This window comes from Bombina bombina, chromosome 2, assembly GCF_027579735.1.
Source record: "Bombina bombina isolate aBomBom1 chromosome 2, aBomBom1.pri, whole genome shotgun sequence".
NCBI classification, from domain to species: domain Eukaryota; kingdom Metazoa; phylum Chordata; class Amphibia; order Anura; family Bombinatoridae; genus Bombina; species Bombina bombina.
This window is the reverse complement of record NC_069500.1, coordinates 1,319,067,889-1,319,095,228: the sequence shown is the minus strand read 5'-3', so window position 1 is coordinate 1,319,095,228 and position 27,340 is coordinate 1,319,067,889. Positions and strand designations below refer to the sequence as shown.

The 27,340-nt window shown below is 40.6% G+C and overlaps 1 protein-coding gene across 2 annotated transcripts in view; it reads left to right on the top strand.

Annotated features, from left to right (window-relative positions):
• ACOX3 (acyl-CoA oxidase 3, pristanoyl) overlaps window positions 1–14,477 on the top strand; it is a 278,298-nt gene extending 263,821 nt beyond the window's left edge. For both annotated transcript variants that reach the window (XM_053704177.1, XM_053704176.1), the window contains exons 14-18: window positions 4,530–4,645; window positions 7,528–7,702; window positions 9,653–9,720; window positions 10,046–10,132; window positions 13,496–14,477. In XM_053704177.1, the coding sequence (XP_053560152.1) occupies window positions 4,530–4,645; window positions 7,528–7,702; window positions 9,653–9,720; window positions 10,046–10,132; window positions 13,496–13,615 (566 nt within the window). In that variant the 3' untranslated portion in view covers window positions 13,616–14,477. The remainder of the gene's footprint in view (window positions 1–4,529; window positions 4,646–7,527; window positions 7,703–9,652; window positions 9,721–10,045; window positions 10,133–13,495) is intronic.
• The last annotated feature ends 12,863 nt before the right edge of the window (window positions 14,478–27,340 follow it).

Below are 27,340 nucleotides of genomic sequence, written 5' to 3'. Positions count from 1 at the left end.
ACTTTTATCATCAAATTTGCTTTGTTCTCTTGGTATTCTTAGTTGAAAGCTAAACCTAGGTAGACTCATATGCTAATTTCTAATCCCTTGATGGCTGCCTCTTATCTGAATACATTTAATAGGTTTTCACAGCTAGAGGGAATTAGTTCATGTGTGCCATATAGATAACATTGTGCTTTCGCCCATGGAGTTACTTATCAGAGGTCACTGATTGGCTAAAATGTCAGTCTGTCAAAAGAGCTGAAACAAGGGGCAGTCAGTAGAAGCTTAGATACAAGGTAATCACAGAGGTAAAAAGTATATTAACAGTGTTGGTTATGCAAAACTCGGGAATGGGTAATAAAGGGATTATCTATCTTTTTAAACAATAACAATTCTGGACTAAACAACTTGAGATTTTTATATAAAAATGTTTTACATAGTAAACCCACTTTGCAATGTACTTTTGTTATTTTGCCCCTTTTCATGTTATTTAGCTTTGGAAATTGTGGATTTTCTAATTCTAAGAACTTCAAATACACGCTTCTGACTTCTTAAGGCTTAATGTCTTTCCCTAATTGTCTTTACCTGATAACAACTGCAAAACAATGTATTTTAAACTGATATTGTGACAGTGGCTAACCCTGTTGTTTTCAGACTGAAGCCTGTATTGGCTCCTCCAAATAAGTCAAATGATGGGTGTAGTTTGGCTCTATACAGTTGCAGTGAAAAAGGATGTTAATTTATTTTAAAGAAAAAACATTTAGACTTGGCTGATATGTTATTCTAAAGCAACACAACAGGAATGTTGTGAAATTAAATTACAAAAATTCCTGTGTTATATATTTATATATACAGGGCTAGATTTAAAGTGGTGCGCTAAATTATCTTGTGTGCGCTATAAATAACATTACAAGTGGCTGGTTATTGCTACCATAAAATCACAGTAGCAATTAGCGCTCAGAGGGGCGGAATTATCAATGTACGAGCGGACATGATCCGAAGTAGCGTATCATGTCTGCTGCACATCGATAATTGCCGAAAGTATACGCTGTCAGCATTTATAATTGCACCAGCAGTTCTTGTGAACTGCTGGTGCAATGCCACCCCCTGCAGATTCACGCTAGCAGGGGGTGTAAATCAACCCAATCATATTCGAAAGCAGGGGGACAATAAAGTTGGCGGGTGTGGGGTGTTAGAGAAAAAACCAGCACTGAAAAGTGCCTTTACTTTGTGGTCTATAGGAACAGAGTGTTCCCAGTAAATATATATGTATATGCTTATATACATATATATGTAAGTGTTAATATTTGGAATATACACATATTAACACGTACATCTATATCTATATAAGCATACACATATATATTTAAAAATGGTGCAGTCTCTGAGCGACTTACCCACTTCGCTGCGCTTAGGTTCTGTGCCATCTCTGACGGCATCAGTACGAGGCTCCTATTGGAGCCTATGGAAGTGCGCTCTCGTGAGCGCAATGCTTAACAAAATGGATATTTAGTGCTCCACTTGTAATCTAGCCCACAGTGTTGTAGACAGAAAATTTCGACAGCCAGATAAAGTAGCCAGTGAGACAACTGTAATACTTTCTAATATTATAATACCATTTTCAGCTATCCAAAGCACAAAATATGTGCATAATTTAACAAATTTATTGAATGTTAATTTGCGTAATAAACATTGAAAAATTGTAATACAGGTAGAAAACCATTTATTTAAACTGCTTTTGACCAGAAAAGGTTTGGATTTTGGAACATTTGCATCTTTAAAATGGGAAATTTTGGAGAAGTGGTAGAACCAAGTGTAAACAACAATATCTTGTGTCATTTAGGCAATATTTACATGTCATTATACAGCTTATACAGGGAGTGCAGAATTATTAGGCAAGTTGTATTTTTGAGGATTAATTTTATTATTGAACAACAACCATGTTCTCAATGAACCCAAAAAACTCATTAATATCAAAGCTGAATAGTTTTGGAAGTAGTTTTTAGTTTGTTTTTAGTTATAGCTATTTTAGGGGGATATCTGTGTGTGCAGGTGACTATTACTGTGCATAATTATTAGGCAACTTAACAAAAAACAAATATATACCCATTTCAATTATTTATTTTTACCAGTGAAACCAATATAACATCTCAACATTCACAAATATACATTTCTGACATTCAAAAACAAAACAAAAACAAATCAGTGACCAATATAGCCACCTTTCTTTGCAAGGACACTCAAAAGCCTGCCATCCATGGATTCTGTCAGTGTTTTGATCTGTTCACCATCAACATTGCGTGCAGCAGCAACCACAGCCTCCCAGACACTGTTCAGAGAGGTGTACTGTTTTCCCTCCTTGTAAATCTCACATTTGATGATGGACCACAGGTTCTCAATGGGGTTCAGATCAGGTGAACTAGGAGGCCATGTCATTAGATTTTCTTCTTTTATACCCTTTCTTGCCAGCCACGCTGTGGAGTACTTGGACGCGTGTGATGGAGCATTGTCCTGCATGAAAATCATGTTTTTCTTGAAGGATGCAGACTTCTTCCTGTACCACTGCTTGAAGAAGGTGTCTTCCAGAAACTGGCAGTAGGACTGGGAGTTGAGCTTGACTCCATCCTCAACCCGAAAAGGCCCCACAAGCTCATCTTTGATGATACCAGCCCAAACCAGTACTCCACCTCCACCTTGCTGGCGTCTGAGTCGGACTGGAGCTCTCTGCCCTTTACCAATCCAGCCACTGGCCCATCCATCTGGCCCATCAAGACTCACTCTCATTTCATCAGTCCATAAAACCTTAGAAAAATCAGTCTTGAGATATTTCTTGGCCCAGTCTTGACGTTTCAGCTTGTGTGTCTTGTTCAGTGGTGGTCGTCTTTCAGCCTTTCTTACCTTGGCCATGTCTCTGAGTATTGCACACCTTGTGCTTTTGGGCACTCCAGTGATGTTGCAGCTTTGAAATATGGCCAAACTGGTGGCAAGTGGCATCTTGGCAGCTGCACGCTTGACTTTTCTCAGTTCATGGGCAGTTATTTTGCGCCTTGGTTTTTTCACACGCTTCTTGCGACCCTGTTGACTATTTTGAATGAAACGCTTGATTGTTCGATGAGCACGCTTCAGAAGCTTTGCAATTTTAAGAGTGCTGCATCCCTCTGCAAGATATCTCACTATTTTTGACTTTTCTGAGCCTGTCAAGTCCTTCTTTTGACCCATTTTGCCAAAGGAAAGGAAGTTGCCTAATAATTATGCACACCTGATATAGGGTGTTGATGTCATTAGACCACACCCCTTCTCATTACAGAGATGCACATCACCTAATATGCTTAATTGGTAGTAGGCTTTCGAGCCTATACAGCTTGGAGTAAGACAACATGCATAAAGAGGATGATGTGGTCAAAATACTCATTTGCCTAATAATTCTGCACACCCTGTATTTAAACACCTAACCCTACTCAAATAATTTAAATCTACAATAAAAAATTACAAATTTACAAAAATCTAACAACTAAGTTACCAAAAATAACAGACACTAAGTTACAAAAAAAAAAACACTAAGTTACTCAAAATAAAAAAGAAAGTATCAAATATTTAAACTAATTATACCTAATCTAAGAGCCCTATGAAAATAAAAAGCCCCCCAAAATAAAAAAAAAAATCTAACCTACAATAAACTACAAATAACCCTTAAAAGGGCCTTTTGCGGGGCATTGCCCCAAAAAAATCAGCTCTTTTACCTGTAAAACAAAAATACAAATACCCCCCCCCCCAACAGTAAAACCCACCACCCACACAACCATCACCCCCAAATAAAACCCTAACTAAAAAACCTAAGCTCCCCATTGCCCTGAAAAGGGCATTTGGATGGGCATTGCCCTTAAAAGGGCATTTAGCTCTATTGCTGCCCAAACCCTAATCTAAAACTAAAACCCACCCAATAAACCCTTAAAAAAACCTAACACTAACCCCTGAAGATCCACTTACAGTTTTGAAGATCCGACATCCATTATTATAGTTGCGGTGGGCTCCGGGAGCGGCGGTTTAGGGGTTAATAACTTTATTTAGTTGTGGCGGGGTCTGGGAGCGGCGGCATAGGGGCTAAACAGTTTAGTATAGTGGCTGTGTTTAGTGACAGTATACAAATAAAACTGTGAAAAATCCTAATAGCAGCAAGATTGATTACTGTTAGTTAACAACAGTCCGATGCTCATCGCCCCGTACTTGGTGCGCGGCTTTTTGACAGCTTTTTAAATAAATAAGGATAGCGTATTCAGGTCCGCGGCCGCAATGTCAGGCGAGCGTATTGGTGCAGTCGAATGCAAGTAAGTTGGCGGCTTGATAAGTAGGCCTCTCTATCTTAATCATGAAACTTTAATTTAGACATTAGTGTCCCTTTAATAAACTTTTGTGTCACAATAAAAAAAAAAAAAATACTTTTGTATTGTTATATATTTTGTGCAAATCAATTTGTAAAAAGCACTGTATGTTTGTTTTGCTTAGGTATTGCAATGCAGAGATTAAATAGATGTGTTTCTTTGTTACAGTTGCTCTCTCTGCTTACAAATGGCTTGTGTGCTACCTTTTACGTGAAAGTAATCTTAAACTTCAGCAAGAGAAGAAAATAGCAAGCAATGACTTTGATGCAAGAAACAACAGCCAGGTATGACTCCATAGCTAACCACCTCGTTACGTTATTTATGTTTCTTAAAGGGTTTTAATACTTAAAGGGACATTATAGTTAAAACATTTCTGATATACATATACTGTATATATATTTATATATATATATATGGCAGTTATGAGTTTAAATATGTTTGCACTAAAAGTAACATAGAAGAGCTTTAATGCGACATTATATCAAGCATATTGAAGAGTTTGGTTTAAACATATTAAAATTGTTAAAGGGACATAATAGTCAAAATTGAAGTGTGCATAAGTGAATTTTAGTTTTTAATACAAACATTTTTGCAGTAAACTTTTATGATCAAAAATGCTTCTAGGAAAAGTTATTACTGTTTTAACAACATATTGACATATGCAGCTCATGCCCTGCAGCTCAATGCACCCAATTAAAGCACTTCACTTGTCCAGATTGCTGTTGGTGGTTTGTATTCAACAAATTGTGTCATCGCTAACACAATACGGGGGACTTCTGGATGTCTGCATAATTGGTCTGAGTGTTAGAAATTTTATGGTTGAAACTACAAAATTTTGGTTGGTGGACAGTACAACTTTTTTCTTTCCTATGGCATGAAGGGTCAACAAATTCCAATTACTAGTGGGATTTTCAACTCCTGGCCAGCAGGAGGAGGCAAAGAGCACCCAGCAGAGCTGTTAAGTGTCACTTCCCTTACCCATAATCCCCAGTCATTCTTTTTGCCTCTGTCACAGGAAGATGTGCGAAGATGGTGTCTGAAGATATTTCATCCTTTTATGGGTACTTTCCCTGTAAGCAAGGATTGGGGCAGTGCTGTGTCCATGTAAATATCTTGAGTAAGAGTAATGGTGGCTATTATCAGTTAGAAGACGGTGAGGTGGTCTTTGCTTAACTTCTAACATTATTGCTACCCCTATTTCAGAAAGCCAGGGTTGGTTACTCTGTTCTCTCTTTTCTACAGGTGCCTGGTAGAAGTGGAGGAATCTGCCACACCTTTAGAAATTATTCCCTGCCTGACAGCAGGATCCACAGGTAAGTGATTTCCCTTCTAGGTTAGAGGGTACCGGCACAAGCATTGGGACTCAGTATCTCTTAATGGAGATATGTGTAATTGACATTCTTTTGGGCACTGCATATGGGAAAAAAACAAAAAGAAGGGGTTGTGAGGCTGACAGTATGGGGACAGGGAACTTCCCAAAGGGCAAAAATATGGCTCAAGGAAATAAACACTTTATTGTTTATCTGGAGCAATTTCAGAGACCCTAAATATAGGAGGGCATCGAAACATTTGGTTAGCAATCCGGAATACAGATCAGAAGCCCTCTATTACAGGAGGGCTCAGAGATCTTTTGTTTTTTTCTGGTTATTTTTGCGCCATTTTTACTTAGTTAGTGGCGCACTTTATTTTTTTGTGGTCACGTGACCGCTCCTCTGCACTAAGGGTCCCCAGAACTCTAATTTTCGTTCCTTTCTTAACTTCAAGGTACAGAGGTCTGCCTCTTGATCTTCCAAACAGGAGCAATCCAGAACCTCTTGGAAGTCCGGTTAATCTTGGAACAAGGGAAAGCGATCCAAGAAACCTTCTGTTGATTCCAAATCGGCATAAAGGGGCCACCCCAATCCTGTTTTGGATCAGGTAGGGGGCAGGCTATTACTTTTTTGCCAGGCTTGGATATGCAATGTCCCAGATCCTTGAGCAGTGAAGATAGTTTCTCAGGGATACAGAAAAGAATTCAAGTCTTGTCCCCCCAGGGGCAGATTTCTCCTGTCAAGGTTATCTACAAACCAGATAAAAAGAGAGGCCTTCTTAAACTGCGTAAAGGACCTTTCTTCCCTGGGAGTGATTGTTCCAGTTCCTGTAGAGGAACGGGGTCAAGGATTCTATTCAAATCTGTTTGTGGTTCCCAAAAAAGAGGGAACTTTTCGCCCCCATTCTAGACCTCAAGTGTCTCAACTAATTCCTCAGTGGTCTGTCCTTCAAGATGGAGACTATTCATTCCATCCTTCCTCTGGTACAGGGGGGTCAGACTACCATAGATCTGAAGGATGCGTATTTACATGTTCCCATTCACAGGGAACATCATCAGTTCCTTCGATTTACGTTTCTGGACAAACATTTCCAAGGTCCTAGGGGCCCTTCTGGAGGTGGGCAGATCTCAAGGAATAGCGGTGGCTCCTTACCTGGACGACATCCTGGTTCAAGTGCCATCTTTTAATTTAGCAAAATCTCATACAGAGATCCTGTTATCTATTATTCACCACGGGTGAAAAGTGAATCTGGAAAAGAGTTCCCTAGTACCAGACACCAGGGTGTGCTTCTTGGGAACAATTATAGATTCTCCATCCATGAAGATTTTTCTGCCGGAGGTCAGAAAATCCAATATTCTGGCATCTTGCCTTGCACTTCGGTCCTCTACCCATCCATCTGTGGCTCAGTGTATGGGTGTGATCAGTCTGATGGTAGCCTCCATGGACATCATTCTGTTTGCTCAGTTCCATCTGAGACCACTACAACTATGCATGCTCAGACAATGGAACGGAGACCACTCAGACTGTTTTTTTTTATATATAAACCAAAGGCGCCTCTATACCTTTGTATTATCTTCTTTTTCCATTTTCCTTCGGCCGGATGAGTGATGGGTAAGGGAATTGACATTTAACAGCTCTGCTAGGGTGCTCTTTGCCTCCTGGCCAGGAGTTGAATATCCCACTAGTAATCGGAATTTGTGGACTCTCCATGTCCGGAAAGAAAGACATTTATCGGGTAAGCATAAATTTTGTTTTTATGAATTTTGCCATCCTTCATTTACAAAATGAACAAATTAGAATGCTTAAGGATTTAATATGTGATACATATACTGCAGGAAATGCTACATCTTTTTTAGGTCTACTACTGTCGTTCTTTGGCCCTTGCATTCATTGAACATGCAGTTCTGCAAAGGTATCATGACTACACCCAAGACCCGGATATTCCTATAACTCTACAGCCTGTTTTAAAGAAGCTCTGTGCCCTGTATGGTTTGTGGTCATTAAACAAACATCTGTCACTCCTCTACCAAGGTGAGATTTTTTTGTAAAATATAGAACTGTGATTTAAGGCTTAAGCTTTAAAAAATACACTTTTCTGCCATATAGGTACAGATCTCAGGTACTGCTAATCAGCCACCAAGGTCACCCAGTGTCTTTATTGCACCATATGTGCAAAAAAATATATACTGCTTGCTCTGCTCTAGGCTAAATAATAGACCAGAGGTCAGCAACCTTGGCACCCCAGATGTTTTGGAATTACATTTCCCATGATACTAAGCCAGCCTAAAGAATGTCTGAGCATCATGGAAAATGTAGTTCCAAAACATCTGGGGTGCCAAGGTTGCTGACACCTGCTCTAGACCAACCATGTGCCCTGACTGGCAGCCACATTTGCACAGTTTAAAGGATTCCAAAAGTTTACTTTTTTAAGCGGTATTAGATAATCAGATTCGTAGCACCAAAGTTACTATTTCAGCACTTACCTACTTATACACGAAAACAAAGTCTCCAACACTAATAAAATTATATTTTATATTGCGATTCTGATGTCACCGAAGCCAATCCCCCTATTATGGGCCTTTCACTACCCAAACGAATGTCCAATCACAATATATTTTCACGCATATCATTATAATCCCATTTCGTCACTGTGCGCATGCGCACTGCATTGCGGTAACTATGTCCAATCACGATATATTTACACGCATAACATTATATGCCCATTTCGTCACTGTGCGCATGCGCACTGCATTTCAGTAACCTGCGCGAATGCGCAGAATGTACCTTTGAGACTGCACTTGATGTATAGAAGGAGAGTGACATATCATATGACGATTTCATAAGATCACGCATGCGCATTACAGATGAATACCGACATTTTGATAACTCAGGTTATCGTAGCTGATTCGTGTCTGCTAAAGAAACTGAGAGCAGTGGGTTTGGAAAACAATAAATTTTTACAGAAGCATATTTCAATAACGGTAATAATATGACACAGTAAGTGCTTTACATATATAATTGTTAAATATGAATATATCGATTAAAGAAGAGTTTTATTCTGCCTTTAGTGTCCCTTTAAGATTACACTTATAGATTGCATCACTTGATTAGTCAAGCTCAGTATTAAGTTACTGTGCCCTAAGACATTTTTACATTTTATATCATCTTGTTATTCTATGTTGTTTCTAAAACAGTGTCCCTCCTTGAGTTAAACAGGCTTGCAAGAGCCAGTTGCACAAGATATGGGTTTAACTCCTTACTGACAAAGATTTTTCCCAGTTTCTGTGCTTAATTGTGACAGGTTGTCACAGTGATCATATAACCATGGGGGCACTTTATTGGGCATCACTGGACTGCCTTACTCCAGTGAGAGCCAACTAAGCCTGATACCAGCAAGCATTGCAGCATCAGTATCTAGGCTCCATCAAAGTACAGTCACTATAATTGGCTGAGACCTGTGTTATCATAGCCTACCACAACTGCCCTTAAAGTGAAATTAAACCCAAAACCGTTTCATGGTTTAGATAGAGCATGTGATTTTAAACAACTTTCCAATTTACTTCTATTATCTAATTTGTTTTGTGCTCTTTATAGCCTTTGTTGAAAAGGATACCCATATAGACTCAGGAGCTCCTGATTGGTGGATACACATATATGCCTCATGTTATTGGCTCACCAAATGCATTTAGCTAGCTTCCAGTAGAAGAATACCAAGAGAATGAAGCAAATTAGATAATAGAAGTAAATTATAAAGCTGTTTTACTTGTATGTTGGGTTTCATGTCCCTTTAAGGGCTTAGCGACAGCTAACATACAGGGCTCAGAGGTTGTTGCTAAGGAGTTAAGCAATACGGTAATAGCCAATAATAACAGCTAGTCATAAAGTAATTAGTGCAAGATATTATTGCTAGTATTTTAATGTGCCCTAATTGTTTGACAAACTTTGGTTTTTAGTAGATTTGATATTTAAGTGAATTTACAGGTGGATATTGTACCGGCGAGGTTGCTGGCAGAATTATTCAAGGAGCCGTTCTGGAATTGTGCTCAAAGGTAATGTAAAAAAATGCATTCATTGTTCATAATCCATGACTGTAACTGTATTAATGCCAAACGCTTTGAGTATGTTATATGGATAGAAATACTTTAAAAAACTATGCCAGAAGAGGATTTTTTTAAGGTTGATACTAGTTGTGGAAAATCTTGGTTCCAAAACAATAAAGCGGTGTATCTGCTGCATTTAACAGATTTCTACAAGTGTGAGCACTCATATTACATTTTGTTGTGAAATCTAGCAACCATTTACTGCTGCTCTGCGTATGCCTTGTTACTATGGAAAACGGAGAGCACTGCCAACTTGTATGTTCTTTTTAAACAGCTGAAAGATGATGCCATTGCTTTGGTTGATGCCATTGCACCTCCAGACTTCATTTTGAATTCTCCTATTGGAAAAGCTGATGGAGAGGTAAATTCATTTTTTGTGTCTTTAATAAATAATAATGTCTCTTTCAAAAATATATAACGCACTATTAGCCTCAAACGTTACGTTATTATGTCACTTTATAGAGGACTTATCTTAAATATTATGCTCAGTTTTGAAGATCATTTCTCTTGAATCATATAAGTAAACTAGAATTCTTTAAAAAGGGGGCTGCAACAATGATATTTGGTCAACAAAATAGAACACAAAATGATGGAAACCTGTATATTAACCATGTAATGAATTTGATGGGACATAAAACACTTATAGATTGTTTTATAAAATGAGTAGCAAAATATCTTTGCTATAAACTATGAGTAGTAAAACATATTGGCATTATAGTTTCATTGTTTATATTGCCCCCCTTTCCTGTAATATGTCTTAAAGTTGTGAGGTTTTCACTTTTAAAGGAACATTAAACACTAAGGGCTAGTTTACAAGTGGAGCACTAAATTATTGCACGCTCACAAATGGGCACTTTTGCCCATTTGCAGGCACGCAATAATTAACCAGCCATTACAAGTGGCTGGTTTTTGCTTCTGCAAGCTAGCAGTAGCAATTAGTGATTATAAAATTAACCAGAGATATCAGATCTCTGGTTAATTTTATAAATGTGCCCCAAATGTCCTCAAAATACAGTGTAGAGTATTTTATAAAAAAATAAAGATAGTAGCACCTTTATTTTTTAATAAAATAACGTACTAGGCATTGTTTTGGGGATAGAATTGGCGGGTGTGGGGTGTTAGGAAAAAAAATGGCACTGAAAAGTGCCTTTACATTGCGGTTTATGGGAACTGTGTATTCCCAGTAAATATATATGTACATGCTTATATACATATATATTTATGTGTTAATATGGGTATATACACATACAAAAACATAAATATATATGTATATAATCATATACATATATATTTAATATTGCTTCCATTGCTTCGCTACTTACCCTCTTCGCTGCGCTTAGGTTCTGTGCCATCTCTGACAGCGTCAGAACGAGGCTCCTATTGGAACCTATGGATGCATGCTCTTGTGAGCGCAATGCTTCCCAGTAATGCGAACGCGAGCTTGCGTTCGCATTGCTGATAACTTGTAATACCAATGCACATTAGTGTGCGCTGGTATTACTAAGTGGATCACAAATATCGCTTTCCCGAAGGCGATATTTAGCTTTCCACTTGTAAACTAGCCCTAAATAAATATTAGATATAAGGAGGCATTCAAAAAAAATATTAGTCTGAGAATAACATATAGATGTATTGTTTTAAGTTTCCTTAGCTGTTTAAATATTGACAAAATAAGTGTAAAGTTTTACGGCTAGATTTAGAGTTTGGCGGCCAAAGGGGTGCGTTACCTATGCGTGCTTTTTTTCCCACGCACCTTTTAAATACCGCTGGTATTTAGAGTTCACAGAATGGCTGGGTTTTCACTGCGTTAGGCTCCAAAAAGGGAGTGTAGAGCATAATTTAACGCCACTGCAACTCTAGATACCAGCGGTGCTTACGGACGCGGCCAGCTTAAAAAACGTGCTCGTGCACGATATCCCCATAGAAAACAATGGGGCATTTTGAGCTGAAAAAAAACCTAACACCTGCAAAAAAGCAGCGTTCAGCTCTTAACGCAGCCCCATTGTTTTCTATGGGGAAACACTTCCTACGTCTGCACCTAACACTCTAACATGTACCCCGAGTCTAAACACCCCTAACCTTACACTTATTAACCCCTATTCTGCCGCCCCCGCTATCGCTGACACCTGCATATTTTTTTTAATCCCTAATCTGCCGCTCCGTAAACCGCCGCTACCTACATTATCCCTGTGTACCCCTAATCTGCTGCCCCTAACCCTGCCGACCCCTATATTATATTTATTAACCCCTAATCTGCCCCCCACAACGTCGCCTCCACCTGCCTACACTTATTAACCCCTAATCTGCCGAGCGGACCGCACCGCTACTATAATAAAGTTATTAACCCCTAATCCGCCTCACTCCCGCCTCAATAACCCTATAATAAATAGTATTAACCCCTAATCTGCCCTCCCTAACATCGCCGACACCTAACTTCAATTATTAACCCCTAATCTGCCGACCGAATCTCGCCGCTACTGTAATAAATGGATTAACCCCTAAAGCTAAGTCTAACCCTAACACTAACACCCCCCTAAGTTAAATATAATTTTTATCTAACGAAATAAATTAACTCTTATTAAATAAATTATTCCTATTTAAAGCTAAATACTTACCTGTAAAATAAACCCTAATATAGCTACAATATAAATTATAATTATATTATAGCTATTTTAGGATTAATATTTATTTTACAGGCAACTTTGTATTTATTTTAACCAGGTACAATAGCTATTAAATAGTTAATAACTGTTTTGCCGGCGGTGTTGTGTGCGGCTGCTAGTCGCCGTTGTGAGTTGTTCATCTGTCTTGACGAAGGCTTCTATGTAAGCCGAAACGTCGACCTATCCTTATGACTTTCTAACGTTGTTGTTATAAACAATAAACTAACTTTGATGTATATAAATCCTGAGAGTGCCCTCCCTTTCCTAGCTCTTATCTACAATCCATTGAGGATTGCACCCAGGTGCTTCATTATTAGTTGAAGCTGGAGTGCTGGAACACATGCTAATTGGATAATATATATATATATATATATATATATATATATATATATATATATATATACATACATACATACATAAAATAAGAAGACTCTACTCTCATATTGGAGTGTGTACACATCCCGTGACTCTGGTGCTCACTAAGAGTTGGGTTTTCAATAGTGAGGCAGTTGAACCCAAACCAGCAACCATCTTTGGTGCAAAATTCATAGGGAAAAATCCAAGATAAATATCAAACGCAACACACAGGATGTCATTGACAGTTTGCATAAAAGTGACTTAAAATGGATGTAGTAATTTATAATGTAGCAACCAATTGATTTTATTTGTTTATTTTGAAATTAGAATTCCAAAGTTTTATAATGAGATACTTTGGAAGGCAGAAAGCATAGCGCAGGTGCATGTTCTCATTGTTCTGCTGTTTTAAATATTCTTGTTAAATTTCAAACCACTGTAACAAACATTTCCATGCAAATCAGTAATGCTGAATCCATTTATTTCAATGACTTACTGTTGTTCCCTTTATCTAGTAAAGACATAATAGGATTTTAGCTAAAGGTTGCATTGAATAATCTTGTAAAATAACTTAATCATTTTATGTATCTGTGTCCAGATTTTGTAAAACAAATAAATATTGAAATGCTTCAACCCCTGTCTGTTTTTATGTGATTGTCTTTCATTGTTTTGATATTCTTACTGTAAAATCTTTATTTTTTCCCCAGCTCTATAAAAACCTCTGGTCCACTGTACTGCAAGGAGAAAAGGTTTTGGAACGTCCGTCTTGGTGGGCAGAATTCTGTGCCAACAAACCTTTGGCTGGAAACTTAAAATCTCACCTGTAAAATGCGTTAAATACATAATAAAAATGAAGGAACTCTGCATCTAAAATAACTCAGGAAAAGTCTATTTCAGTAAGTTAGGATTTGCACAGGTTTGTGTAGGGTTTTTAAATGTGAGGTAGCTTTTATGCTGCCCTAGGCATTGGGAAATTTGTGAAAAATTGTGCCACCCGGACCCCCCCCCCAACATTTTGTGGTGTTGTATTTGCCTAATATAGTTCTCACAATTGGAGACACCAAGTGATCATTGATTTGTAATATAATGAATATATAAAATATTATGAGAACAGAATATCTGCTGTCCTAGGCACAGGCCTATTCATTATTTTAATTATAACACCCATTTTTTTGTATAATTTTCTAACTTTTGACACTTTACACCTTGTAAAATCTACTCTTTCAGAATGTTTGATTGTGTTGCCATTGTAGTTTTTGTGTCCTTTTTCAGTGTTCCTGATCATGTTCCGTTTACATGCTAACAAGTACAGGTGTTCTGCTTTAACAAAATAGTGAAAATATATTGAACAACTCTTAAATTATGGAACTTTTATGATCAACATGAAGTTCATTCATTATTAGTGATTAAATTGCCAACATTTATATGAAATTGTTTATTGTATAATGCACAAATTTATACAAATAGTTAAGTAAAAAAAACTGTATTCAGACACATTAGGCAGCAATATTAAATAAATGTACCGCTATTTTTTACTTTATGTTTGGTGCCGTTATTTGCTTCAGTGAATTTCTGTAAAGACTGTTGCAAAAAGCCTGATAGAAGCATGTTCTTATGTCTTTTTAAACATATTTTGTTGTGTATGTATTTCAAATGGAAGAGAAAATAAAGTCTAAAATCGTCAGATCATATATGTTCATTACATGTTTTTTCATGTTATTAGTAGTTTTCATGCTATTCATATGTTTATTAAACAAAAGTAAGGAGATATCTGAAGATTAAAAATTTAGATAAAAGTATAAACATTTCAAGAAGAAATCAAAACAGCCCTATTTCATTAACTGGTTGAATATGAATAACCATTGTGTGCATGTGTGTATACACTATACACACACACACATATATATATATACAAACATAGGTATGGAAAGTTTCCAATAGCACATTAGAAAGAAATTGCAAATGTAAAAAAAAAACAAAAAACAAAGCTTTTGACCATCCCTCACAAACCGCTATCTAACCCTCCCACTAGTGGTAGCCATCCTAGGTAATGGCAGCTGTCTCCGTTATTTTTCTGTAGTGTCAGGAACTTTCCCGTGGTGTAGGGCCCTTCTCTCTTATATACACTTTTTCTGTAGTGTAGGATCCCATCCTCCCCCTCTCCCTTTAAAACTTTGTTTCAATAGTGTAGGGTCCCTCCCCACTCCACTGCCGGGCCGCCCACCCGCCTTCAACATTTCCCACTGGTATCAACGGAGATCGTTACAGACAGTGCCACAGACAGTATCTCTGTCTTTAGTGATCTGGCAATCTGCTTTTATATGGTAACGGAGCACCGATCGTGCCCTGTTACCACATGAAGACAGATGCCTGCAGCTAAAGACAACCGAGACTGCATGGGCTGCCTGAAGGTCGAACATAGATCTACATTATGCATTACGATGAACTATGCACAGCATGACATAGATCTACATCCGATTGGCACAAGGAGTTAGACTCCAGTCCACTAGGAGGAGGAAAAACACCCAACATAACAAGCTTTTTAATCCCTCCCACTCTCCCTTAATCCCTTAGTCAGTCTTTTGCCTGCAGGAAGGACCTTTCTTGGCACGTGTAACAGACCTATGGGAGTGATTGTTTCAGTCTCTTTAGAGGAACAGAATCAAGGGTTCTAATACAAGATTTTATTGTTCCAAAGAAAGAATGGATTTTTGGACCCATTTTGGATTTTAAAACTCTAATCAGATTTCTGAAAGTTCCGACTTTTAAAATGGAGATGATTCACACTATACTTCCTTTAGCACAGAAGGGTCAATTTATGTCTACCATAGACATAAAAGATTCCTATTTGTGTATCCCTATTCACAGATATCGTACATATATCTTCAGATTTGTCTTTTTTAAACAGGCATTATCAGTTTTTGGTGCTTTCCTTTGCTATTGCAATGGCACCAATAATCTTTATAAAGGTTCTAGGAGCTCTATTATCAGTAGTGAGAGCTCAGGGAATTGCGGTAGCTCCTTACCCGGACGAAATTCTGGTACATGTTACATCTCTCAAGATGGCAAAAGACCGTACAAGCAAAATTCTTCAGTTCCTGCATTTTCACAGTTGGAAAATCAACCTCCCAAAGAGCTGTCTGTTTCCTCAAACCAGGGTTTCCTTCCTAGGTTTCATAATATATTCCTTATCAGTGAAACTGCTTCTCACAGATCAACATAGACTCAAGTTGCAGAACGCATGTGCTCTTCTCTAACTCACTTCTCTTCCTTCATTCCTTCAATGCATAGAAGTAGTAGGTCTCATGGTAGTGACATCAGAAGCAGCAACCTTTTCCATCTTAATATGAGGAGAGTCCACCGCTTCATTCATTACTTGTGGGAATACAGAACCTGGCCACCAGGAGGAGGGAAAGACACCCCAGCCAAATGCTTAAATACCTCCCCCACTTCCCTCATCCCCCAGTCATTCTTTGCCTTTCGTCACAGGAAGATGGCAGAGAAGTGTCGGAAGTAGTTTCTTATGAAGGGTAGTATTCTTCGAAATGGAACTGGAGTTTTAAGTAGTATTGTCAGCCTCTCAGTGAGAGCATTGACGAATGTTAGGGTCTGGATATGCAGGGAGAGTCTTTCTGCGAAATCATCCAGACTCGTATTAACAGCTCCTTAAGCAATCAGTGATGACGAGTTTCACTGTCTGCTTTCTACCACTCAAGTCCATGTCAGGAGCGGTGATACAATACTGTCAAACTTGAGAGGCCATGTTCCTGTTTCACGGCATAGATTCTGGTAAGATCGTTTCATTTGTTATACATTTATGTTAACCCAAGAAGACAGGGTCACAGTGTGACTCCTTTTATCTGTATAGAATCAAAGGTTAATATCTCTGGAAGGGGATTATTGAACAGGGGGGGATTTATACATGATTGCTTTATTGTGTTTTTTTCTGCGACATGTGTGAGATGTGGCTCTGGCAATGTGCAAACAGTCAGGTTCTTTCGTTTTGATTAACTGCGCAGTCTGTTTAGTTTGGCATGGTTTGTCTCGGCTGCAGGGGATGTCCTGCATGGCACTCCATGTGACCGGGTGTGGCCTAATTATCTTCCTCTTTCCTGACTGTCGGTTGCAAGAGAAAAAGTGGTTTCTCTGTGGGCCTGGGTCATAGGAGGTGGTGAGTGCCCCAGCCATTGGGCTATAAAGGTGCCATTTATTTTTTATATAGTCCATATTAAAGGCGCAAGCTATGGAGGACTCTGATGCGTTAGAGGGTACTCCCTCTTTTCCTAGATCCAATGCCTGTGTTTATGGTGAGGAGGCTACGGTATATCCGCCTGCTCAACTATGTTCCACATGCCTTGATAAAATAGTGATATCTAAAAAGAACAAGATGTTTAGTACCACTGAGCTGTCCACCTTTGAGGGGACTCCATCCCGCGAGGTGCATTCCCTACAATCATCTCTGATTACACATGCAGCTCTCCAGTGCACTACTAATCCTCCTGCGGGAGGGGCCCTGTGGCCACCAGATTTTGCTGATCAATTGCAAATGGCGGTGTCTGTGGCCTTCAGTGCTTTACCTCGCCCTGCTAAGTGCAAGCGAAAGGTTAAACATTGCTATCCTTCCCAGGGGTCATCTACTCCGTTGGATGTATCTGAGACTAGATTATCCTCTGATGAAGAAGAGTACTTCAGAGGACTCGCTCTCTGGGTCGGAGTCTGCGTCCTCTAAACCGCCGGCTGTGGAGGAACCAGACTTTAGGTTTAGGATTGAGCACTTACATTTTTTTAATAAAAGAGGTGTTGGCTACTCTAGAGGTTCCGGAACCGAAGTTACGCAAGGAACATTCTATTCCTAAGCTTGAGGACAGGGTAGTGCCCCAAACTTTCCCGGCTCCCGTAAAGATGGCAAATATTATTAAGAATGAATGCGAGAGACTTGGATCTTCTCTCTCCCCTTCTTCTTTTTGTTCCCAGTTCCTGACTCAGCTAGAATTGTTCGGGTCTGTCTCCACGCTCGCTATGCGCACCACTACCCCACTCGAGGATAGTTTGTCGTTTAAGGAGCCCATGGATAATAAATTAGAGACCATGTTAAGAAAGATGTTTCAGCACACAGGGTTCTTATTTCAGCCTGCAGCGGAAAGAATAGGGAAGAATTAAGGCCCTGAGGGTAGCTAATTTGTTTATCTGTAATGCAAATATGCAGATTATTTGTTTGAATGCCAAGACATCAGACTTTTCTGTTCTGGCCCGGAGGTCCCTGTGGTTAAAGTCGTGGTCTGCTGACATGATGTCCAAGTCTAGATTACTCTCCCTTCTATTTAAGGGAAAGGTTTTTTTCAGTCAAGGCCTGGACTCTATCATATCCACGGTCAGTGGGGGCAAGGGTGCCTTCCTACCGCAGGATAAGAAGAATAAGCCTAAAGGTCCTAATTTTCATTTCTTTCATTCGGACAAGTCCCAATGACAGCAGCCTGCCGCAAAGCACGAGCAGCCCAAGGGATCTTGGAAACCTTCTCAGTCTTGGAATAAAGCCAAGCTGAACAAGAAGCTTGCCAAGACAAAGTCAGCATGAAGGGGCGGCCTTGATCCGTCTCTAGATCGCGTAGGGGGCAGACTATATCTTTTCGTGGAGGCTTAGATGAGAAACGTGCAAGATCCTTGGGTTCTGGAAGTCATTGCCCACGGTTACAGGATAGGTTTCAAATCTCACCCTCCCAGGGGCAGATTCCTCTTGTCAAATTTATCGTCAAAACCAGAGAAACGAGATGCCTTTCTATAGTGCGTGTGGGATCTCTTCTCTCTATAAGTAATTGTACCAGTACCTCTAGCACAGAGAGGTCTAGGGTACTATTCAAACCTTTTTGTGGTCCCAAAGAAGGAGGGTATGTTTTGCCCGATTCTAGACCTAAAGTGCTTAAACAAGTTTCTGTCAGTCCCATCGTTCAAGATGAAGACAATAAGGTCTATCCTGCCCTTAGTTCAAGAAGGACAGTTCATGACTACGATAGAGTTGAAGTACGCTTACCTTCATGTACTGTTACTCGAGGATCACTTCAAGTTCCTAAGATTCGTTTTTCTGGATCAGCACTTCCAGTTTGTAGCTCTTCCCTTCAGTCTGGCTGCTGCTCCAAGAGTCTTTACAAAGGTTCTGGGAGCTCTGCTTGTGGTGGCGAGATCCAGAGGTATTGCAGTAGCGCCTTATCTGGACGACATTCTGTTCCAGGCTCCATCCTGCCGGCTGGCAGAGGACCATTCAAAAGCTCTTCTACTTCTTCGATCTCATGGATGGAATTTAAACTCAGGAAAGAGTTCTCTGGTTCCCAGTACAAGAGTGGAGTTCCTGGGCACGATAATAGACTTCCATATCCATGAAGATATTCCTGACAGACCAGAGACATTGCAAAATCGCCTCCAGCTGTCTTGCCCTCCAGACCTGCTCAAGGCCATCTGTGGCCCGGTGTATGGAGGTGATTGGGCTCATGGTATCTAGCATAGATTTCGTTCCATACGCCAGGTTCCATCTCAGACTTCTTCAGCTGTGCATGCTGAGGCAATGGAACAGCGATCACTCGGATCTATCCCAACAGATTTCTCTGGACAACCGGTCGAGAGAATCCCTCTCTTGGTGGCTCTGTCCAGATCGGCTGTCCCAGGGGACATCCTTCTTGAGACCATCCTGGGAGATTGTGATGGGGAGCTGTTTGGGGTGCCAGGAAGGCACAGGGCAGGTGGAATCGCTTCTTCCTATCAACATCCTGGAACTTCAAGCAATCTTCAACGCTCTGAGGGCTTGGCTCCTCCTTGGGTCGTCCCAGTTTATCAGATTCCAGTTGGATAACATTACCTTGGTGGCTTACATCAACCATCAGGGGGGGACGAGACGCTCCCTAGCCATGAGGGGTATCTCAGATTCTGGAATGGGTGGAGACCCACAATTGTTTACTGTCAGCGATCCACATTCCGGGTGTGGACAACTGGGAAGTGGATTTTCTCAGCAGACAATCGTTTCATCCGGGGGAATGGTCTCTTCACCCGAGGTGTTTGCGGAGATTTGCAACAGATGGGGGGGACAGGGGATAGATTTAACTTCAAGCTACCCAGATACGGGTCGCGGTCCAGGGATCCCCAGGCAGAACTGATAGATGCCTTAGCAGTGCCTTGGGGGTTCAACCTAGTCTACATATTTCCTCAGTTACCACTTCTACCTTGAGTAGTGGCCCGCATCAAGCAGGAGCAAGCTTAGACTATTCTGATTGCTCCGTCGTGGCCGTGAAGGATGTGGTTTGCGGATCTGGTGGGGATGTCATTGTCTCCTCCATGGAGGTTACCCTGTCACAGAGATCTGCTGGTACAGGGTCCCTTTGTGCATCAAAATCTAGATTCTCTGAGGCTGACTGTGTGCAGATTGAATGCTTAGTCCTAGCCAAGAGAGGGTTTTCAGAGAGTGTGATTGATACTCTCATTCAAGCCAGGAATCCGGTCACCCGACGCATCTATCATAAGGTGTGGAGGACCTACTTATTCTGGTGTGAGTCTCGTGGGTATCCCTGGCATAAGGTCCAGGTATCCAGGATCCTTTCCTTCCTCCGGGACGGTCTGGAGAAGGGACTTTCCGTCAGTTCCTTAAAGGGGCAGATTTCGGCTCTATCTGTGTTGTTACACAAGAAGCTCGCTGAGCTTCCTGATATTCAGTCTTTTGTTCAGGCTCTGTCTAGAATCAGGCCTGTGTTTAGACATTCCGCTCCTCCTTGGAGTTTATATCTGGTTCTAAAAGTTTTGCAGAGGACTCCGTTTGAGCCCATGCACTTGGTTGACATAATGTCTTGGAAGGTTATTTTTCTACTGGCTATTGCTTTGGCACGCAGAGTCTTTGAGATGGCGGCCTTGCAATGTGAGACCCCTTACCTAGTTTTTCATGCTGAATAAGACTTTTCTTCGAACTGGGTTGGGTTTTCTCCCTAAGGTTATTTCTGATCGCAACATCATTTAGGAGATTGTGGTTCCTTTCTTGTGTCCTAATCCTTCTTCTTTGAAGGAACGGTAACTTTATAATTTGGATGTGGTTCAAGCTTTGAAATTCTATCTTCAGCCTACGAAGGATTTCAGACAGACTTCAGCATTGTTTGTTGTCTATTCGGGGAAGCGTAAAGGGCAGAAGGCTTCTTCCACTTCCCTATATTTTTGGCTGAGGAGCATGATTCACTTGTCTTATGAGACAGTGGGACATAAGCCTTCTCAGAGGATTACGGCTCACTCAACTAGAGCTGTGGCTTCTTCTTGGGCCTTCAAGAATGAGGTCTCTATGGAGCAGATTTGTAAGGCGGCTACGTGGTCCTCCTTACATACTTTTCCAAAGTTTTACAAATTTGATGTTTTTGCTTCGGCGGAAGCAGCTTTTGGGAGAAAGGTCTTGCAGGCTGTGGTGCCCTCAGAATAGGGTCCGCCTCTCATTTACCCTCCCGTTTTTTTCATTCAGTGTCCTCTAGAGCTTGGGTATTTGTTTCCCACAAGTAATGAATGAAGCTGCGGAATCTCCTCATATTAAGATGCAAAACATAAATTATGCTTACCTGATAATTTCATTTCCATCTGTATGAGGAGAGTCCATGGCCCCTGCACAGTTCTCCGTTGGACGGACCTAAATTTCTTTTATTTTTCTTCTGGCACCATTTATACCCTGATATTTCTCCTACTGTTCTTTGTTCCCTCGGCAGAATGACTGGGAGATGAGGGGAATGGGGGAGGTATTTAAGCCTTTGGCTGGGGTGTGCTTGCCTCCCCCTGGTGGCCAGGTTCTGTATTCCCACAAGTAATGAATGAAGCCGTGGACTCTCCTCATACAGATGGAAATGAAATTATCAGGTAAGCCTAATTTCTGTATTCCAGATTCCATTTATGTACTTTGCATCTAAAAATTTTGCTGCAGTGGAATGAAGATTACAAGGATCTATTTTAGAAGATCTACTTAGACTTCAAGACAAGGAAGTCCCTAATATGGTGGCAAACTCACCAATCTCTTGTTCATGGGATCTCCTTTCTCCATTTAACTTGGGTGCTGATCACCAAGGACACCAGCCTATCAGGTTAGGGTGCTGTCTGGGGTTCACAGTTTTTGAAAGGAGTTTGGTCTCCTCTAGAGACACGGTTACCAGTCAACATCTTGAAACTCTCTGCCATCTTCAGAGTTCTCCAGAGCTGACCATTATAAAGACAGGAGTCATTTCTGAGGTTTCAATCAGACATTGTCACTGAGGTGGCTTACATAAATAACCAAGGCGGTACCCAAAGCACCTTAGTGATAAAAGAGGTATCCTGCATTCTGACTTGGGCAGAACGCTATAATTGCATGATGTCAGCAATCCACATCCCAGGGGTGGACAACTGGGAAGTGGACTTTCTCAGTCATCAATACATTCACCCCAGCAAATGGTCCCTGAATCACAAGATATTGTGAGTAGTTGGGGGAAGGCCACACACAGATTTCATATCCTCACGCTTGAATCACAAGCTACATCAGTATTGTGTGAGTTCTCTGGATCCATAAGCTACTCTGATAGATTCTTTACACTATTCCTCCTTTGGTGTTACTATTCAGGGTAATAGTCAGGATAAAACAAGAATGACCTCTATAATTATGATTGTTTTGGCATGGACTTGCTGGACCTGGTATGCATATTCAATCCAAATGTCCTCCAATCAGCCTTGGCGTCTTCCTCTCAGTATGGAGCTTCTCTCTCAAGATCCATTTTTTCATTAAGATCTCAAATCTCTAAATGTGATGGCTTGGCAACACCTAATATTGTCTCCAAGGGGTTTCTTTGATCAAGTAATAGTTTAATTCAAGCCCAAAAACCTGTCACCAGGCGCTTTTATCAAAAAGTGTAGAAAACTTTTCTTACCTGGTATTAGCATTACCATTGAATTTATTTTTGAATACCTTGTGTATTACAATTTTTACAGGATGGTCTGAAAAAGGATTTTTAGCCAATTTCCTTAAAGGTCAAATTTCGACCTTGTCAATCCTGTATCACAAAAAGGTCTCTAAGTTTCCTGACAGGTCAGGATAAGTCTGGTTATTAGACCAGCCTCTCCTCCATTTAGCCTTCACCTGGTTTTGTGACCTTTTGAACCTATGCATGGTCTTACTATTCAGCAGTTATCTTGAAAGGTTCTTATCCTTTTGGCCATTTCCTCTGCCAGAAGAGTGTCTGCACTTTCTTCCCTGTCCTGTGCTTTCCCTTACCTGATACTTTCTTCCTAAAAGTGGTGTCTTCAGATAACAATAATCAGGAAATTGTGGTTCCATCACTCTGTACACCTCCAAAAATACTAAAGACAGACTGCTTCACAACTTAGATGCTGTCAGAAACTTGACATTTTATCTTCAGGCCACAATATAGTTTAGACATTCTTCTTCTTTGTTTATTAATTTTTCTGTTGTTCACAAGCGACAGAAGGCTGTAGCAATTACCTAAGCCGCTTGGGTTAAAGCTTTGATTCGCAAATATTTGGTAGCAGGGAAGTCTCTCGCAGAATGAATTACCATTCCATTACATTCCATTAGAGCAGTTGCTACTTCTTGAACTCTAAGGAATGAAGCTGAAACAAACAGTAAACCATTTTCCTTGCCAGGCCCGCACAGGGGCATTCAAAGTAAAAAGGCACTGGTAAAGCAGGTAACAGCAGCAATAGTGTGAGGGAAAAATTTTAATACAAAAGGAAACTGCAAGTCATTATGCTCAGGTAGATAATAAGAAAATATAAAGTCAGACCGTCAAGGTCAAAGCCTCACAGGGGAAAAAAACAGCACAAAATCATTAAACAAATGCAAAGTCCAAAAACAAGCTAAAGCCTAATACCAAAATTAAACCAGTATATCCAAATAACAAACTGCCAGAGTAAGAGGTCAATACCTATGCAATGTCATGCTGCAAACCGAGAGCTTATAAAAACTACCACAATTAAAGCCTAATTTATCTTCTAGACCTCCTTAAAGGAACAGCACACTTTACTGCAGCAGGGACAGAAATAACTCCCTTAGACAAGTGCCTGTTATGACAGAGCCCCGCCCCAGCCCAACCTCAGGGTGCGCCTACATGCTCTAGAGTCCTATGAAAAGAAGCCACCAAAAGAGGAGTATGGTTGTCTCTTTCAGGTTCCCATGAATTATCCTCAAAACCATACCCTTCCTTCGGACAAGATACTCCAGATTGCCCATGGAAATGCAAGAATACAAAATCTTTTGGGCCTTGTATTAATCCAAACCATTAACTGACACAAGAACAAAGGGGATCTGTACCTGAGACCAAAATGAGGGACATAGGGGGTGTTAAAAAGATCCATGGGGGGAAGATGATGGTATCTGATTCTAAATCACAAAAAGATCTTGCATTGGTTGAGGTATGCAGATACGAGAGAGGGGCTTTGAAGGGGGACATAGGATGCTCTGCTGCAGGGAAGGTGGACACGAATGGAGACGTAAGGGAGGCCACAATAACAACTGAGGTTGAGAAGGGGGATGGGATGAGTGGGGAGACTGCATCTATGAGGGGGGGGCAAAGCAAGGCTGTACTAGGAGACTGGGTTGGTAAGGTAGTGAGTGGAAATAGGAGGCACTACACAAATTATCCAAAACAGCAATGAAATTGTATGGAAGAACAAACTATGTTTCAAAATTGAAAGTACAATTTAAAGAACATTGTTTACCCAAACCTCCTGTTCACAAAAATAAGAAGACATATGACTTGCCCTTACTCCCGGTATCACTAGGGTTATGTTTCCTAAGCCAAGGTAACCCCAAAATGTTAGGAACTTTGGAGACTGGACCACATCAAATTAGATTTTTTTCCACATGAAAAAATAACCGATGCACATTTCAACGGTGTAAGTCTCAAACATAATAGGGCCAGGACTAATGGGACTACCATCTACAACACACAACATGGTTGGATCTTCCTTTACTTCCAAAGGTAAAATCAACTGCTGAGCAAGGGAAGAATCTAGAAAACAACCACTAGCACCAGAATCAATGATACCCCTGTGATCAACCTGTCAAAAAAAATAGGAATAGACTAATGTTTTGCTGCTGCAGAAGTAGTGCTAAAGTTTTTATTCTTTTGCTGCAACAAAACAGGAGAATTTTTAAATGCCTATTATAACTGTTATAGTATGTAATTTAAAGGCTATGGACCCTGCAGCACTGTGTGTTTAACCCCTGCAATGGGGTTAAACACACAAGAGAAATAGTCATGGTGCACTGCTGGTCCCAAACGGAACTCCCGCTGATCTAATCAGCAGAGCTAGTCACATGACTCAGATGTGCAACTTGCATTGTTGATTGAATCAGCAGTGTTTTCTGTTAGGAACCAGCAGTGCACCGGGAGTTCCGAGCGGTATTTCTACTGTGTGACCGAAATCACTCTCTTAGACAAGTGCCTCTTATGACAGAAGCTTCCATTGAACAAATTTGTAATGCAGCCATTTGGTCCTCTTTGCATACTTTTGCCACATTTTACCACTTTGACATATTTGCCTCTTCTGATCTACATATTGTGAAGGAAGCAAGATCAAAACTTCAGTTTTAGATATAGTAGTTAGTTACTTTCTTCAATTAAGACATTTAGACAAATGAAGGATTCTTGTCATAAGGGGCCTCAGCAAATGTGTTCATTTGACCAGTCTATGACAGTTGCTAGTTAAGCTTGTATTATATATCATATTCCAAAGTTTTGTTTTGAAAAATAAAATCCAGTTTTATTAGCCTGTGATCACATAGGCATGCCACCAGTTGCTCTAAGGTTAGACTATGGTAAACGACCCTACCTTGACAAATGTTTACAGAGCAGTTTTTCCAAGATAAAGTAATGGAGATTTGTAGGCAGAATTTTTAAAAGGAACAAAACCAGCAGCTAAGCATCTTTAGATTAACTAATTTATTGCATTTCCATGTTCAATCATCTGTCATCGGCCCTAACAGTAAAAAGGTTATTTTAAAATGACTATTTTTTCTGGTCACTTTGAAATGGTTGCCAAGCTCTGCCCACAGACGACATCCTGATCTGGGCTGCATTGAAGGCTTTACTAGTTACAAAAAAATTCACTAGTTGGATTCAACAGACTGTCAATGCTATTTAGCAGTGTGCATAGATGCAGCCCAGATCGTGATGTCATCAGTGGGCAGAGCTTGGCAGCCATTTCAAAGTGACCAGAAACAATATTCATTTTAAAATAACTTTTTTACTGTTACTGCTGCCTGATATAGAAAGGGGGCAGGTGGATATTTGCAGCTTAATCAAAGGTAAGACTTTAAGTTTATACTGTGGGGCCTAATTATCATAGTGCGGATCATGCATACGCTGTCGGCATTTATCATTGCACCAGCAGTTCCTGTGAACTGCTGGTGCAATGCCGCCCCTGCAGATTTGTCAATCAACCCGATCGTATTCGATCGGGTTGATTTCTGGCGATGTCTGTCCACCGCCTCAGAGCAGGCGGACAAGTTATGGAGCAGCGGTCTTTAGACCGCTGCTTCATAACTTCTGTTTCCGGTGAGCAAACACGGGGCTTTAATAAATATGCCCCTGTAACTTTAAGATAGTTACAGTTTATTTAACGAGCACCAGTCAGTGGTAAAGATTTGAGTTAAAAACCTTGAAAACACATTTTGTTATGTTTTAGCTCTCTTCTGGCAATTCAGGGCTAAGCTGTGTGCAGAAGGCTGTGTTCTTTTTTGTTAAAACAAATACATATTTGAACTTCTATCATTCACAGAAATATTTAGAGAACAATTATAAACATTTGTACATACTCAGAAAAATCATATTTCTTATTGAATCATTTCAAACTAGTCCTAAAGCCTGTTCACACGGGCCATTTTTTGCAGCACAGTGGTCCCATCCCTTGCTCTCTCTCCCCCCTCTCTTTTGTGCTCTCTCTCTCCCCCTCTCTTTTGTGCTCTCTCCTCCTCTCTTTTGTGCTCTCTCTCGCTCCAGCTCTCTTTTGCTCTCTCTCTTCCCCCTCTCTTTTGCTCTCTCTCTCTCCCCCCTCTCTTTTGCTCTCTCTCTCCCACCTTTCTTTTTCTCTCTCTCCCCCTCTCTTTTGCTCTCTCTCTCCCCTCTCTTTTGCTCTCTCCCCCTCTCTTTTGCTCCCTGTCTCCCCCTCTCTTTTGCTCCCTCTCTCCCCTCTCTTTTGCTCTCTCTCCCCCTCTCTTTTGCGCTCTCTCTCCCCCTCTCTTTTGCGCTCTCTCTCAACCCCCTCTCTTGTGCGTTCTCTCTTTTGCGCTCTCTCCCACCCATCTTTCGCGCTCTCTCTCCCCCTCTCTTTTGCGCTCTCTCTCCCCCTCTCTTTTGCACTCTCCCCCTCTCTTTTGCGCTCTCTCTCTCCCCCTCTCTTTTGCGCTCTCTCTCTCCCCCTCTCTTTTGCGCTCTCTCTCCCCCCATCTTTCGCGCTATCTCTCCCTCTCTCTTTTGCACTCTTTCTCCCCCTCTCTTTTGCGCTCTCTCTACCCCTCTCTTTTGCGCTCTCTCTCCCCCTCTTTTACGCTCTCTCTC